Raw genomic sequence first — 14,684 nt, 5'->3', positions numbered from 1 at the left:
TGTTTCTTCGTTGCCTCTAGCCAAGATCAACATGTACATTTCTTATTTGAAGCTGTCACCTTTTCGTAACTGTAGGAACTTGTTGGAAAGGGTAGACGTCATTCAACACACAGAGCACCACCTGTAGTGCTCAGTTTGTGTTGCAGTCTCTACAGCTGCAGTTGCAAGACAGAATGCCGACCTCTGATTGGTCAATCCAGTACTGGATCTGTGATGTCACCAAAGTACCAACATATTCCTACGCCACACCTCCAAAGCTGACAGACACGAGAGGAACTACTTTATATGGCAAAGGGATCTTTTCCAATTTAAATGATGAACTACAACATGTGTACTGTAATGTACTAGATGCTCACATCCCCCAACTGTCCCAGAGCGAGCCAATAATTGTACAGTGTAATTAAGGAGTTCAAATAAATGAGCTTTCTGCTATACGGATAAACATAAGCCCTAACAGGCTTTACTCAATATGCTCATGACACTCACTCGCTGGTGACCTTGATATCCATGTAGTGGTTGCCATCATATCGCACTGTCACCCCAAAGTCCGCTGATACAGTGAAGTGTGTCCCCACTTTAAACACGGACACTCCAGGTGCAGGGCTTATTGGGATGTTCACCTTTGACCCATTCACCTTGAAGAAGAGGGAAAGAGTGGAAACGGGATCACAGGAGGTAAGATTTCCGTATGACTGGGGTGTGCCCAACACAGATCACAAGAAAGAGAGGCACGCAACAATGAAATTCTTGCAGACTTCCTCATTGTATAGGTGGATTTGCACAGGTCTGAGCAGAGAATGAGGAGGCACAACCAAGTGTGAAAGCTGGCAGTGATGCCATTAAGAAAGGCCCCACCCCTTCTGTCTGCACTAACAGAGCTGACAACAAGATCTGCTGGCAAATGTGAATCCAGCATATGGCACCTGTGTAACTGTATGCTGTCTGCACTACAGAATTGCAGTTTTTCAAATTGTTAGGTTGAAGATCTAAAGAGCAGCCAGCATTACCAACTGTTCATGTAATTAGGACAAATAGATTGCTCATCTACACCAATTATGGTTTAAAGGGAGACATGTCACTTGACAATAAAAGTAAAAAACAAATGATAAATAGCTTGGATAGGCTGAGTTTGTAAGAGGAACAAACAAACTTGTTCACAGGTTCCCATTCTCCCTGTAGAATGGTTTGATCATGTTGAAAAGTAATTAGCATTTCCAGATTGGATGTGAAAGTGATGATGGCCAATAAACAGAGTCTCTCACCATCACTGTGCCACCCTTGATCAGTGAGATGGGGAAGCCCCCCACGTGCACGTGCACGGCCTTGATGTAGGTCACGTGGAGCAGGCCGAAGCGATGCTCGTTGTCGGTGAACACGGCGAAGGTGGGGACCTGACTGGAATTGCAGGTCTTGGACAGCAGGTAGGTGCAGTTCCCCATGAAGCTGTAGTGCCGGCGGTCGAATGTGGAGTAATGAGGGTCGCCTGCCACTATACAGGTGGAGGAGTCTGAGAGAGAGAGAGGGAGGGCAGGGCGTGAACACAGTCACACTATCACTGTGTTGAGCCTGATAAAGATGAGACGGAGTTTATAGCTCATTTGGCACGGCACCAATGAGAGAGTGAGACTAGGAGACGGGGGACTCCATACCTTTGGGATAGCAGCCTGGCACCCCACTGACCTCGCGGCACTCCTCGGTGGGCAGGCACTCATTACTGCACGGGCTACTGCATTAAGCCAGCAGCCATATCACCCTGCAACTCACAACTGGCAACCCACTGAAGCTAAGCAGGTGTGAGCCTGGTCAGTACCTGGATGAGAGACCTCCTGGGAAAAACTAAGGTTGCTGCTGGAAGAGGTGTTAGTGGGGCCAGCAGGGGGCGCTCACCCTGTGGTCCATGTGGGTCCTAATGCCCCAGAATAGTGATGGGGACACTATACTGTAAACAGGCGCCGTCCTTCGGATGAGACGTAAAACCGAGGTCCTGACTCTCTGTGGTCATTAAAAATCCCAGGGCTCTTCTCGAAAAGAGTAGGGGTGTACCCCGGTGTCCTGGCCAAATTTCCAATTGGCCCTTACTAATCATGGCCTCCTAATAATCCCCCTCTATGAATTGGCTACATTACTCTGCTCTCCTCCCCACTGATAGCTGATGTGTGGTGAGCGTTCTGGCGCACTATGGCTGCCGTCGCATCATCCAGGTGGATGCTGCACATTGGTGGTGGTGGAGGGGAGTCCCCATTACCTGTAAAGCGCTTTGAGTGGAGTGTCCAGAAAAGCGCTATATAAGTGTAAGCTATTATTATTATTATTACTGACGCACTCCAGTGTGTAGTTACCAAGGCAACGGCACATCTTCGAGCAACCGTTTCCGAACACCAGCTGCCCAGGCTGAGAGAAACCGCGAGATAAAGGAGGTGAAGGGGAGGTTTAGAAAGAGACGCCACAACAGCCAAAAACAGCCAGCCCAGGCGCGACTCTCCATAATTTGTACATCACTCTGTACGTGAGATGTGTAATGTAAAATGCCACTTGCAGTCTGAGTTGTGTGCTCGGAGTTAAATAAAACTGGTCCAGTATCAATCACGCAGGTAGCTAAGAGCTGAAAACCTGCAAAAACTGGAGCTGTGCAGCTCTATTTTAAATTAATCAATATGGGGAGTGATGAAGTCAACTCACTGGATTGCTTCAGGATGGTCAGAGTCAAACTGGTGCTTTACAAGATCTTTGAGCCCCTAAACAGTCAGAATGCAGAGGATGGATCACATGGCCTCCTCTTATCTGCTGTAGGGAGCTGCGATACTGCTTGTTTTACTACAGTAAATCACAGTATAATTCCATAAGGTAGGACCGTGATCAGGCCTGAGGAAGGAGTGGAGAAGCGAGGTAAAGTGGATGCCCTGTCCCGGGGGGGGCGGCACATGGGCTTCTTCCTCACCTCGTAGTAGTTCCTTTCCTCGTCCAGGCAGCCGCACTGGTGCAGGGGCACGCAGCGGCGCCCGCGGTACACGTAGCCGGGGTCGCAGAAGCAGCCGGTGATACAGGAGCCCGTGCAGTTGTAAGAGGGGGCCTGGCAGGTGGGCATGCAGGCAGGCCCACACACGACGTAGTGGGAGTTGGGGGGGCACTCCACTGAAACACAGAGAGGACCACAGTGAGCGCTTGGCAAAGGCCACCCTCTTCATTTCAATGGGCAACATGAAACTCTGCCTCCCCTGCAAGTAGCTCTGCCTAACTATCTAACCTCTTTCCCAACGCCACCTCCTCTGCAGGCGGCTCATTTAACCGTCTTCCACACTTCACCTTCTCTGCACCCTGCCTCAGCTTACCCCCTGGCTCCCAAATGCAACAAAATATTTACCTGGAGGCTTGCTGGTGGTAGTTGTGGTGGGCTTAGTTGTGGACGTGGTGGTGGAGCTTGTGGTGGGCTTGGTTGTGGATGTGGTGGTGGGCTTGGTTGTGGACGTGGTGGAGCTTGTGATGGGTTTGGTTGTGGACGTGGTGGAGCTTGTGGTTGGCTTGGTTGTGGACGTGGTGGTGGAGCTTGTGGTGGGCTTAGTTGTGGACGTGGTGGTGGAGCTTGTGGTGGGCTTGGTTGTGGACGTGGTGGTGGAGCTTGTGATGGGCTTGGTTGTGGATGTGGTGGTGGAGCTTGTGATGGGCTTGGTTGTGGATGTGGTGGAGCTTGTGGTGGGCTTGGTTGTGGACATGGTGGAGTTTGTGATGGGCTTGGTTGTGGATGTGGTGGTGGAGCTTGTGGTGGGCTTGGTTGTGGATGTGGTGGTGGAGCTTGTGGTGGGCTTGGTGGTGGAGCTTGTGATGGGTTTGGTTGTGGATGTGGTGGTGGAGCTTGTGGTGGGCTTGGTTGTGGATGTGGTGATGGAGCTTGTGATGGGCTTGGTTGTGGATGTGGTGGTGGAGCTTGTGGTGGGCTTGGTTGTGGATATGGTGGAGCTTGTGGTGGGCTTGGTGGTGGAGCTTGTGGTGGGCTTGGTGGTGGAGCTTGTGGTGTGCTTGGTTGTGGATATGGTGGAGCTTGTGGTGGGCTTGGTGGTGGAGCTTGTGGTGGGCTTGGTTGTGGACGTGGTGGAGCTTGTGGTGGGCTTGGTTGTGGAGCTTGTGGTGGGCTTGTTTGTGGACGTGGTGGAGCTTGTGGTGGGCTTGGTTGTGGATGTGGTGGAGCTTGTGGTGGGCTTTGCTGTTGTAGTTGGAGAAACTGTTAAAAAAAATACAAGCAGTTGTGAGATACAAGAATTTATATTGTTCTTAAAAGCACAGAAAATTAAAATTAAAGACCTTCAATCGATTTCAGACTTCAGTGCAGAAACAAGACAAACGGAACTGGAGTCAAACCTGGAGTCACAGACCCTTGTTCAAGGGCACAACAACTGTGTCCTCCCTGGGTCTTGAACCTGTGACTCTCCCGTATAGAATCCTAGCCATGAATCCAAGCTTCTGTATCACAATCACAGGACATGACACAGAGTGTTAAAAAAGGAGCAAACCCCTCTGTGCATGATGCTTTTCTAGAGATTTGGCTCATTGGAGCCATTGTTTGGTACATGGCCCATTTTTGGAGATTCTTGACGCAGAGGCGCTTGCAAAAATAACATAGAAAGAAGCTGTTTCCTCCCTGATGCATTTCTCACCTGAAGGAAAGCAGAAGCACACAAAAGGCAAACTTTTGATTTTCAGAAACAGACGCAATTGCTCCAACCAGTGCCAACCCCCAGTCATTTCAAACAGAGGTTCCCAATCAGAACAGCTCTTGTGACAAGTGAGTGAAATGATTACAGAATGTTGATGCTGGTATCTGTCCCCCACTAGTGTTTACTTTTGGCTACTTCAGGGCAGCCCTGGGACCCCTGATGCTGCTGTACCTTGACAAGCAGTGATGCAGACGCTGTCCACAGCAATGTCAGTCTTGTCCGTCTCTCCGTACACCCCCTCAATCACAAACTGAAAGACACCAGTGGCAAAACCATCACAGAATAGTTAGGGGACACTGTGCACATCTAGGTCACGGCTGAGACTATCATAGTACAGTTAGGGAGCAGTGTGAATAGCCTTTCACTGCAGACACTGTCAAAGCACAGCTAGGGGACAGCACACATAGCCTTTCACTGCAGACACTGTCATAGCACAGCTAGGGGACAGCGCACATAGCCTTTCACAGCAGACACTGTCATAGCACATCTAGGGGACAGCGCACATAGCCTTTCACTGCAGACACTGTCATAGTACAGTTAGGGGGCAGCGCACATAGCCTTTCAGTGCAGACACTATCATAGCACAGCTAGGGGACAGTCCACATAGACTTCCACTGCAGACACTGTCAAAGCACAGCTAGGGGGTAATGTGCACATCTATGTCACTGATGATACTGTCAATGCACAATTAAGGGGCTGTGTGCACAACTGTTTCCCTGGAGAATACACACTTGGCCACATACATCAGGTGTCCGGGGTGCTTGAGACAGCTAGGGTATCGCATGCTTGCCATGCACCAGCGCCTCCTAGGACTAGATAGTAGCCTGCTGTCAGTCCTGTCAGCAAGAGCTGGATCGTTCCTGTCTTGTGGGCACCGTGTGGTCCCGAGGGACAGAAAAAGCACGTCTCTTACTTAAAAGAGCTTGTTTCGGAGGAAAGCACACTCAGGCCTCACCTGTATGTCCTGTATGTTGCCGGTGTAGCGAACCTCTGCCTTCTTCCAGCCCTGCCCTTGGTTGCCTTGCAGCTTGAACAGGGGGGGTCCCAAAGAGCCTCCAGAATTGAGGAAGGGGGAAGATATTAATTTGCTAATGGAGAAGATGTCATGTTCAACAGCTGATATTAGCCAAAGTGTCTTCTACTTGTATCCAAAGTATCTTCTATCTATTCATTCTGCTTGATGATTTAAACGTACAATCCAAGTGAGGTACCTCTCTCAAGGGTAAAAAAAAAAATGCTGTCTCCCACCTTGGATTTGAACCTGCAACCCTGCAGTTATGAGTCTAGAGTTCTGACAACTGTGTCACACTGCATAGGCATGGTACTGTGTGCATATAAGACAAATTTTCCCATCAGGGATATGAGCAAAATAACGAATTCCTTTCTTATTAATCAGAAAGGCCTTATGGTAAGGAAACTTTCAAATCTATTTTTTTTCAGTGTATCATTTATTATTATGGAGTATTCACTTGAATGCGAGGGGACTTACCAGCAGCAGCGGCATAGGCGCTGAGCCTCATGGTGGTGGCTGTGCCGTACATGTAGTAGTAGAAGGAGAGCTGGAGGCAGCCCCCATTGCTCACAGCTGGACTCCACAGCTCTGATTTTGCACCCGGTACACCAAACGTGGAGTCCAACAGCATGTATCTCCCAACTGTCATGATGGGCAAGAGAGGCCAAGACAGTGTAAGAAGCTACCAACCTTAAAACGTTATCAAGCCCTTGGAGGACTAACTATGGGATGCCACTAGGAGGCGCCATATAAGAGTGATGGAGGTAATGACATGTCTTCACAACTGGTGCTTCTGCCTCTGAGTGGTCAGAACAGAACTTTAATTTTGTGAAGGTAAGAGTTATGTCCTTCTAAATCTGTGTAAAACATCCTATCTCCTTGTAATGTGCTCATTCGTTGGTTTGGATAAGTTGTTGTGAGAGATAAATTATTGTTGTTCTTTTGACAAAATGGTTGCTCCCATGATATTCAGTTTAGAAAAATCTAAAAGAATGCTGTCTGTGGTAGGCATGTGATCACCATTTCTTATACACAGAGCCTCCTAGTGGCACCCCCAGAGTTAGTTCCTCACCTTACAAATACAAAGAAGGAGCTTTGCTTCACCTGCTAGTAGCATACTGATCCATGTAGGAGTGTCTGCGCTATCTAGTCAAGACAGAGGTTAGCGAATTCCTGTCCAGGAAATCTGACATACTACAGGTTCGCTATTTGTCTGCAATTCATCAGTTGTTAAAGACAAAGAGCCTGAAGAGTATTGCTGAGCGATTAAATCGATTAATTCCACTCAGGAATCACTTCCAGCTCACCCATAATGCATGTGCCAGTGTTGTCACACTCCGGTTATTTGATCAGCTGTCTCTTACAGTTCAGGTATTCAAGAGACCTCAGAGTTTCTGGATTTTAAGAATTGGAATTGTGAACTTTGAAAAGCTTTTAAGCTTAACTCACTGAAAGTGCTATATAGAGTAGTTCTGTATAGGTCACATACAGCTTTGTATGATTCCCTAGGCCCAATTATTTGTGAATTTATTCCATGTGGGAAACATTGTCTTTCACACACGTGGTCATGTCACGTCATGTCATGTCAATGTCAGACACACATTCCCACAGAGAGCCCTATCGGACTCACAGCCTGGTTTGGAGAAGTCGTCCTCAGGCCCGGTGCCCTCGGTATCAGTCTGTCCGTTCCACTGTTCCCAGCCCGTAATACTGGGCTCACTCTGGGTTGTCCAGCCACACCGGTCCATATCAGTGTCAAAATCACAGCCAGACAGGCAGCCTGCAGAGGGACACGTACAAAGACAGGTCAGCTGAGACGAGCACAGCCGCAGCTCTAACTGACACGTAATCACTCCCCCACACTCTGACCAGCCAGCCCATGTAAGTGACTGGCACACTGGCGAACTGAAACACTGGCTGTCTCACTTATTGGCACAGGGCATGACTGGCATGATCGCACACTGGAGACTAATAGGCATGCTGACTGGCTAACACACAGACCGATTGGCACAGTACCTTACTGGCCCATTGCCTAACTGGCACACTGATACACTCTCTGACTGGCATCATCACACACTGGCACAGAGAATCACTGGCATTATCTCACACTGGCACAGTGACTGAAAGGCGTTATGACACCTGGCATCTAACTGGCACAGTGACTGACTGTCGCCCCTGGCACACTGAGGCACTCTCTGACTGGCATTGCCCTGGTGGTATAGTGAGTGCCTGCAGATGATCGGATCATGTCTGAGTGGAAATGAACTCTACCAGGACAGGCGCCACTGCTGATGGTGATGTTGTCCAACGCCGTGTCACAGGATGCGCTGAAGCCCCGCACGGCCTCGAACACCACCTGGGCACACAGACACACAAGAGGATTCACTGAATGGACAGGGCAAATCACGGTGTTGTTACAGTCCAGCACACTGTGGACTAGTAACGTCATGGCACAGTTATAGAATGATTTACTGTTAATCACAGAGACATATCAAGACACAAGTGTGCTATTCCACAGCATTTAAAAGAGTCCCAACAAGAATATAACTCATAAAGGCAGAAGGCTGTGGGGAGTGTAGTCCAGGCAAAAGTCTCCATCTTGTCTGGACCTATTGCCTTCTAACAGGGAGGTACTGAACCAGTTCTGTATATACAGGGTTATGGATCACGGTACTAGTTAAAATAATAGTTAAGATAATCAAACAGTTTGTTTCTTGAACCCTTTCAGTGTATTACTAATCAAATTTGTAGTGGTGCTGTGCTGTGACGTGTTTATAAAATGAGTTTTTGTACAAAGGTTGGAATTTCAGCTCCACCCTGTTGCAGGACAATGATCCAGCCGGCCCTGCTGCAAAACATGCCCGCAGCTTAGGAAACCAGGAATACAATCCTGCCTGGGATGGAACACAGACTGCGGAGCTTCTCTTGAATGAATTCTGCGTGCTCCCTTCATGATCACTAACAGAAGTGCCAGAGCGCCAGAGCACCCAGGCACCCCCCCACCCAGCACACATCCTGTTACCGCCCTAGCAAACCCATGTTGCCCTCCTGATATGCCCCTAGCACCTTCCTTGCACCCCCCGGGCACACTCCTGGTACCCATTGGCATGCCTCTGGCACTTTCCTGTTATCTCCCTGACACAGCCCTGTTACCTTGACACACTGTTGGTACCCCCTGGGAGGCCCCTTGTTCCCCCTTGCACAACCCTCATTCCTCCCTGGTACACCCCTCGTTCCTCCCTGGCACACCCCTCGTTCCCCCAGCACACCCTCAGCAGCAGGCGCTGAGCCCAGGCCTGGCTGACCAAGACTCACAGTGAGGTCCTGCCCGGGAGAGGCAGAGACTGTGACAGCCTCCCCCAGCCAGGAGCGGCTCTGGATTCCCTGTCTCTCCCACAGGAGCTGCTCCGCCGCGCCGGGCTTCTGGACCAGCAGGGCCAGCCGATTATCAGACTCCAGCCCGTACATGTAGAACCAGAACTGCACACACAGCTGGCTGTCCCTCGGCCTCAGAACCGGGCTCAGCAGCCGTGCGCCCTGGCCGCTGACCACATTGTCAGCCTCGTGGTAGATGTAGTAGCCGTCTGGGAAAGGGAGCGAGGAGATACAGTAGGAGCAGAGGAGAAAAGGCATTGGAATGAGGGGGAGAAAGAGGGGTTGACAATATGAGAGGATAATAATAAACATTATTTTATATTGCACTTTTAAAAGTAGCATCTCAAAGAGCTTTAAAGTAAGTCTAAAACCAGTTGTAAGGACAGCGAATTACAGAATATGCACATAAGAAACACAAGCAGTTAGCGCAGTAGAAGATATTCAGGATACTTTTAGAAAAACTGAGCCAACTCAACTGAGTCATGGAGCTGTAATTGTACACAACCGAGCTATAGTGTTGTCATCGTGCACAACTGAGCCATAGAGCTGTAATTGTGCACAACTGAGCTATAGTGTTGTCATCGTGCACAATTGAGCCATAGAGCTGTAATTGTGCACAACTGAGCTATAGTGTTGGAATCCTGCACAATTGAGCCATAGGGCTGTAATTGTGCACAACCGAGCTATAGTGTTGTCATCGTGCACAATTGAGCCATAGGGCTGTAATTGTGCACAACTGACCCGTAGAGCTGTAATCATGCACGACTCATCCACAGCGCTGTAATTAGGCATACCATAATGCTGGGTAGACCAGTAACAAGTCGATGGTGCTAGAAAAGCATGCACCGTACTCACTCCCATCAGGGAAGTCTCCGCTGGGCCCCGTGCCTTCAGTGGGCGTGGCGCCACGGTGCCGTATCCAGTCGCTGTGATCCTGCACATCCTGTCGGAAGTCACAGAAGGGGGAGCTGTTGTTGTTGAAGTCGCAGGAAGTCAGCACCGCTGCAGGGAGACACACCACCAGGAGTCAATCACAGAGTCTGGGGCAAAGCACCACACCTCCATGCCCAGAGAGCCATAAAGTCATAACACTCATCTGGTGTCTTCTGTAGAGCACACCACCTAAGTGAGCTCCTGATCTATCAATTCCCAGCACACCTTGGGACAAAGCAGGTGGTCAAGCAACACACTTCAGCTTAGCAACAGTGCTGCGCTGCTGTTACCCATACTGACCGCCTTGTCGCTGTCACCACTGTTAATTAAACAGGGAACATCTATGATCTATTTTATTGATCTTAGATCTGATTTAAGAGAATTGGGTTAAATTATGGTGATGCAATAATTATTTAACAGCGTTATGTAGAGACTATCTGTTCGCAATACCTGTTTGGTGTTACAACAGAATAGAGCCGCCATTTTGGCTCTTTTTCCACCATCTACTGTCTTTGAGCCAGGACTACTGCAGTTTCCAGATGTATTCCACCAATATGTACTCTATGCAGCCCATGCTGCATTGGAGCTACAGTATAGCAGCTTCTGTCGAGAAGTCCACTTACTGTTGTCCCTGGGGGTGTGCAGTACTGTTCCTCCTCCATAGTCAGAAACTGAAAGTTGATATCTGTAGAGAGAAAAAAAGACTAGTAACATGCTTAAGACTGTGCATTTAGGTCACTGTGCCAGGAATAGTACTTTACAATGTGTCTAGCATTGCTGTGGTTTGATTTCACTGCCCATCCCTCTGCCTTTACCACAGAACAATACAACAACTATTGTAAGACTTCTTGCTTATAGGTATTATTAACAGGTTTAATAATAATAATAATTCCTTACACATATTTGGCACACTTCTGGACACTCCACCCAGTAATAATCCTATCCCAGAATACTGTAGCATTCTTCCCTGATAGAGGTCTGTCCGGGCAGGCACCCTCTCAACTCTGACCTTTTGCCCCTTTGATCAAGCTCACTCTCTCCCCTGCCCCTCTATAAAAATGGACCCCCACGCTCCCCTCGTTCTCTTCTTGCACCACCCCCAGCTGAACAGCGGCCTTTCTCCTCTCTGTGTAACAGAAGAGGGGAATAAAGTCAGAGTTGCACAGAGAGTCTCACTCAGGGACAGTGGGCTGACGTCACTTCTGAAACTCGCTCAGCACACTGAGCCCTGTGGCAGTCGCAATAATTTAGTTACAATTTCTTATCTCAGGTTGAAAAGGTCATGTCTCGGGGTGAATTGTTTGTTATCCACGTGTAACCATGTGATTTCAATTACGGACAATGTGCCGAGTGTGATCTTGAATCCATTCTTAGAATGCTTCAGGGCACTATAGGTGATCTCTCAGATTATTACACCATTATCTTCAAAGATAAGGAGTAATTGTATGCTCAGCAATGCGCTCTGATAATGACAAATTAATGTAGTGTATGCGATATCAAAACAAAAGGAATCAATGCTAATATAAATAAAAAAATATTTATACAGTATGTAACCGTCTGTTTATTGGTGTTATTCGAAAAAAAAAGACTTCAGGCCAGTGATTAAAAAATTAAAAATAGCTAAGACTTTTCATGTTTTAGAATCTGTCTGGAGTGACGTTAAATCCGTATTTACAAAACTTTACAAGTGTAGTTCCATAGTTTTGTTTTGGAACCGATAAATGTACGAATTACACGAGGTGGGAATACAGCATGTTTCAGTATCCAAATGTGTGAAGAAAACCAACACTGGCTTCAAAAGGTATCAAATATAACCAATGACTAGTATGAACTTGTAAACATATAAAACTGGAAAAATACGGTTCATATTCATTAAAGTGTTCACAGATTTTCTGCTGGAACAATCAGTAAAATAGACTTCAAGGGACTTAATGTAGTGAAATTTAAAAAAACGTCTACACTCAAGCAGATAATGGATGTGAAACGTGGTTAATATGCCTATAAACAGCGATTTGAAATAGTCTTCTCTTGTGCGCTGTCCCGTACTAATATACCAGCACATTATCCACATTCGGCTAACCCGTAACAGACATGGCCGTGTGATTTATATTAATATGCCCCGATTAACGCAACGCTTTAACTCCGCAGTTTTGCTCCAGAAAAGTAAAGCCCGCACAACCCTTAGACAACGAAGTCAGGTTATTTCACGCGCACGTGCCTCGCTCCACAGCTCAAGATTTCATCTTTTTAGTGGAAATTCTTCGGCGCTGACAAACAGGTGCCAGCCTGGTCCGTCTCGATCTAACTTTGCTTCTCACTCCAATCAGGGAGGCCGCTATGCGTCTTTAACAGTCCTATACGAAAATATCATCAACATTCCCAAATTTCTAGCCCAAACTCCCCCTCTTGGCGGGACAGTTGTCCTCCCTGAAGTACCCCCCCGGATCTGTGTGGCGCCCAGGGGGGGCAGAACCATGATGTGGAATGAAGTGTCCTCTCCTGGACAAGGGAAGAATTTGGGGAATCCTTTGGAAATGGAAGGATTTTTACTATTTTGTACTCATTTTTACTCTTCTGTTTACCACAGTTCTTCAGCCTTTATTGCAGCTGAGCCCTCTGTGAATGACAGCCTTAATCAAATCCATTATCAGTTTATGTCCTGCCTGTCTCAAAACATAGAAAAAGCTGCAAATCTCAAGCAACATGCCTGAACATGCAATTCATTCAAGCCTGTTACTCTTTATGTTCCCAAACTGCATCAAACTTGTACGTTCAATGAAGTAAGAGTAACCACAACCAGAAGGCAAACCAACAGATTTTGGGGCCCCAAGTTCACCATTTGGGACACTTTATTCCGTTTCAAAGCTCTCCTGTCTGCTGCCTCAATAAAGACCAAGCAATGGCAGAATGTCCTTGAATCAACAGCCAAAGCAGACACGTCTGTAAACCCTTATAATGTGAATGGGCACCTTGGTACACCAGCAATGGCAGAAACTCAGCACATGTCTGCAGAATCAGCAGTTTAACACAAAGCGGAGGGCACAAGTGAAAATTAGTGGAAGTGCCTTTAAAACCAAGAACAGGAGACACGACTCTACAAAAAGAGTGGTGGGAGTGTGGAATCAGCTATCCAGCCATGTCGTCGGAGCCGATTCCCTGGCTCCTTTCAAGAAACAGCTGGATGGGATCCCGGAATCAGTTAGCTGGACTGCGCCAGCTGGACGCAATCATTTCCAAAACCGCAGCAGAGAAGACACGCAGCAGCCCTAAAAAGAACCCGCGACCCAGGGGCGCAGACCAGGAGGGATAGGAGCCCCGTGTCGCACCCAGGTGACGGCTACACTAGCAGAAGGAGAGATCCCGCAGGACGCTGCTGCCAGCCAGGCAGAAAAGGGGCTGAAATCATCCACTGGCTCCTCTTACCTGTGGCTCCCATGTCCCAGTGTGTGGATCCTGCCTATCCAGGCAAAAAACAACAGGAACCCGCGGTAACAGCAGCGCATGATGCCCAAGGACTATCCCAATCGGCCAGGCAGTCAGCAGGAGACGAGGACGAGGCCGGGGGTGAGGCAGGATTATATAGCTCCTGGGACACTGGGCTGGGGGTGGAGGGGTGTGGGTGAGGCGGTCAGAGGTTTACAGCATTCTCCTCGATTTTTTCTTTCTTTTCTTGCAAAACTGCAGGGTGTATCAGCGACCATGAGATAGGACTCAGGGTGTGTCAGGGTGAGGGCTTGTGAAACTCTGTGCTGATCAGGAGAGGTGAGGACAGAGACGGAGGCTCACCTCGCCTTCCCTGCCCTTACCAAACAGACTAAATGGGCTGAATGGCCTCCTCTCGTTTGGAACTGTTCCAATTTTATACTACTACTAATAAACTTTATTTTATATAGCGCCTTTAAAGGTGGCTTCTCAAAGCGCTTTACAGAAGAACAACAACAACAATAAATAAAAAATACACAAGATAAAACACATACACAACACACAGGGGAGACTGTGGATGGTGGTACTAAGTATAGTAGGAGCAGAGGGGTAAAGAATGGAACCAGTTAAGTAAAGGCTCTTCTAAAGAAGAAGGTTTTGAGTCTGGAGTTTAGCGAAGGTGACTCTCTGATATCCTTGTGGAGAGAGTTCCAGAGCTTGGGGGCATCACAGGAGAAGGCCCTGTCACCCATACACTGTAGACGGGCTTGGGGGACAGTTAGGAGGCCAGAATTAGAAGAGCGAAGGCTGTGAGGTGGGGAGTTGGGCGATAATAGTTCAGACAGGTATTGAGGTGCCAAGACATGCAGAGCCTGTCAGGTGAGCAAGAGGATTTTAAAGTCCATATGGAATTTGACAGGAAGCCAGTGCAAGGAATCCAGGACTGGAGTAATGTGATCACTTGCACTAGACCTGGTCAGGATCCTGGCTGCTGAATTTTGGACATACTGCATAGAGTAGATTTAGATACCCCAACGAGTAGAGCATTACAATAGTCAATTCGGGAAAACACAAATGTGTTGATCACCTTTTCAGCAACGGGTAGTGATAACATAGGGCGTAGTCTAGCGATATTTCTGAGGTTAAAAAAAAATATGTTTTGGCAATATGCTGCACACGTGAGTCGAATGTTAAGCCAGAATAGAATATCACCCCAAGGTTTTTCAATTTAG

At 48.0% G+C, this 14,684-nt stretch overlaps 1 protein-coding gene across 1 annotated transcript in view; it reads right to left on the bottom strand.

The window, feature by feature from the left end:
- zanl (zonadhesin, like) overlaps nucleotides 1-13,564 on the bottom strand; it is a 43,087-nt gene extending 29,523 nt beyond the window's left edge. The window contains exons 1-15 of the mRNA XM_088628558.1: nucleotides 13,453-13,564; nucleotides 10,653-10,714; nucleotides 9,952-10,098; nucleotides 9,037-9,305; nucleotides 7,993-8,077; nucleotides 7,352-7,501; nucleotides 6,199-6,363; nucleotides 5,665-5,762; nucleotides 4,881-4,959; nucleotides 3,362-4,216; nucleotides 2,939-3,132; nucleotides 2,318-2,391; nucleotides 1,650-1,717; nucleotides 1,263-1,507; nucleotides 487-635 (exon numbers count right to left, since the gene is read on the bottom strand). Of these exons, the coding sequence (XP_088484684.1) occupies nucleotides 487-635; nucleotides 1,263-1,507; nucleotides 1,650-1,717; nucleotides 2,318-2,391; nucleotides 2,939-3,132; nucleotides 3,362-4,216; nucleotides 4,881-4,959; nucleotides 5,665-5,762; nucleotides 6,199-6,363; nucleotides 7,352-7,501; nucleotides 7,993-8,077; nucleotides 9,037-9,305; nucleotides 9,952-10,098; nucleotides 10,653-10,714; nucleotides 13,453-13,532 (2,720 nt within the window). The 5' untranslated portion in view covers nucleotides 13,533-13,564. The remainder of the gene's footprint in view (nucleotides 1-486; nucleotides 636-1,262; nucleotides 1,508-1,649; nucleotides 1,718-2,317; nucleotides 2,392-2,938; nucleotides 3,133-3,361; nucleotides 4,217-4,880; nucleotides 4,960-5,664; nucleotides 5,763-6,198; nucleotides 6,364-7,351; nucleotides 7,502-7,992; nucleotides 8,078-9,036; nucleotides 9,306-9,951; nucleotides 10,099-10,652; nucleotides 10,715-13,452) is intronic.
- Between the last annotated feature and the right edge of the window lie 1,120 nt (nucleotides 13,565-14,684).

The sequence above is a fragment of the Lepisosteus platostomus genome, chromosome 4 (assembly GCF_059453375.1).
Source record: "Lepisosteus platostomus isolate fLepPlt1 chromosome 4, fLepPlt1.hap1, whole genome shotgun sequence".
NCBI classification, from domain to species: domain Eukaryota; kingdom Metazoa; phylum Chordata; class Actinopteri; order Semionotiformes; family Lepisosteidae; genus Lepisosteus; species Lepisosteus platostomus.
This window is presented reverse-complemented; position numbering and strand designations above follow the sequence as displayed.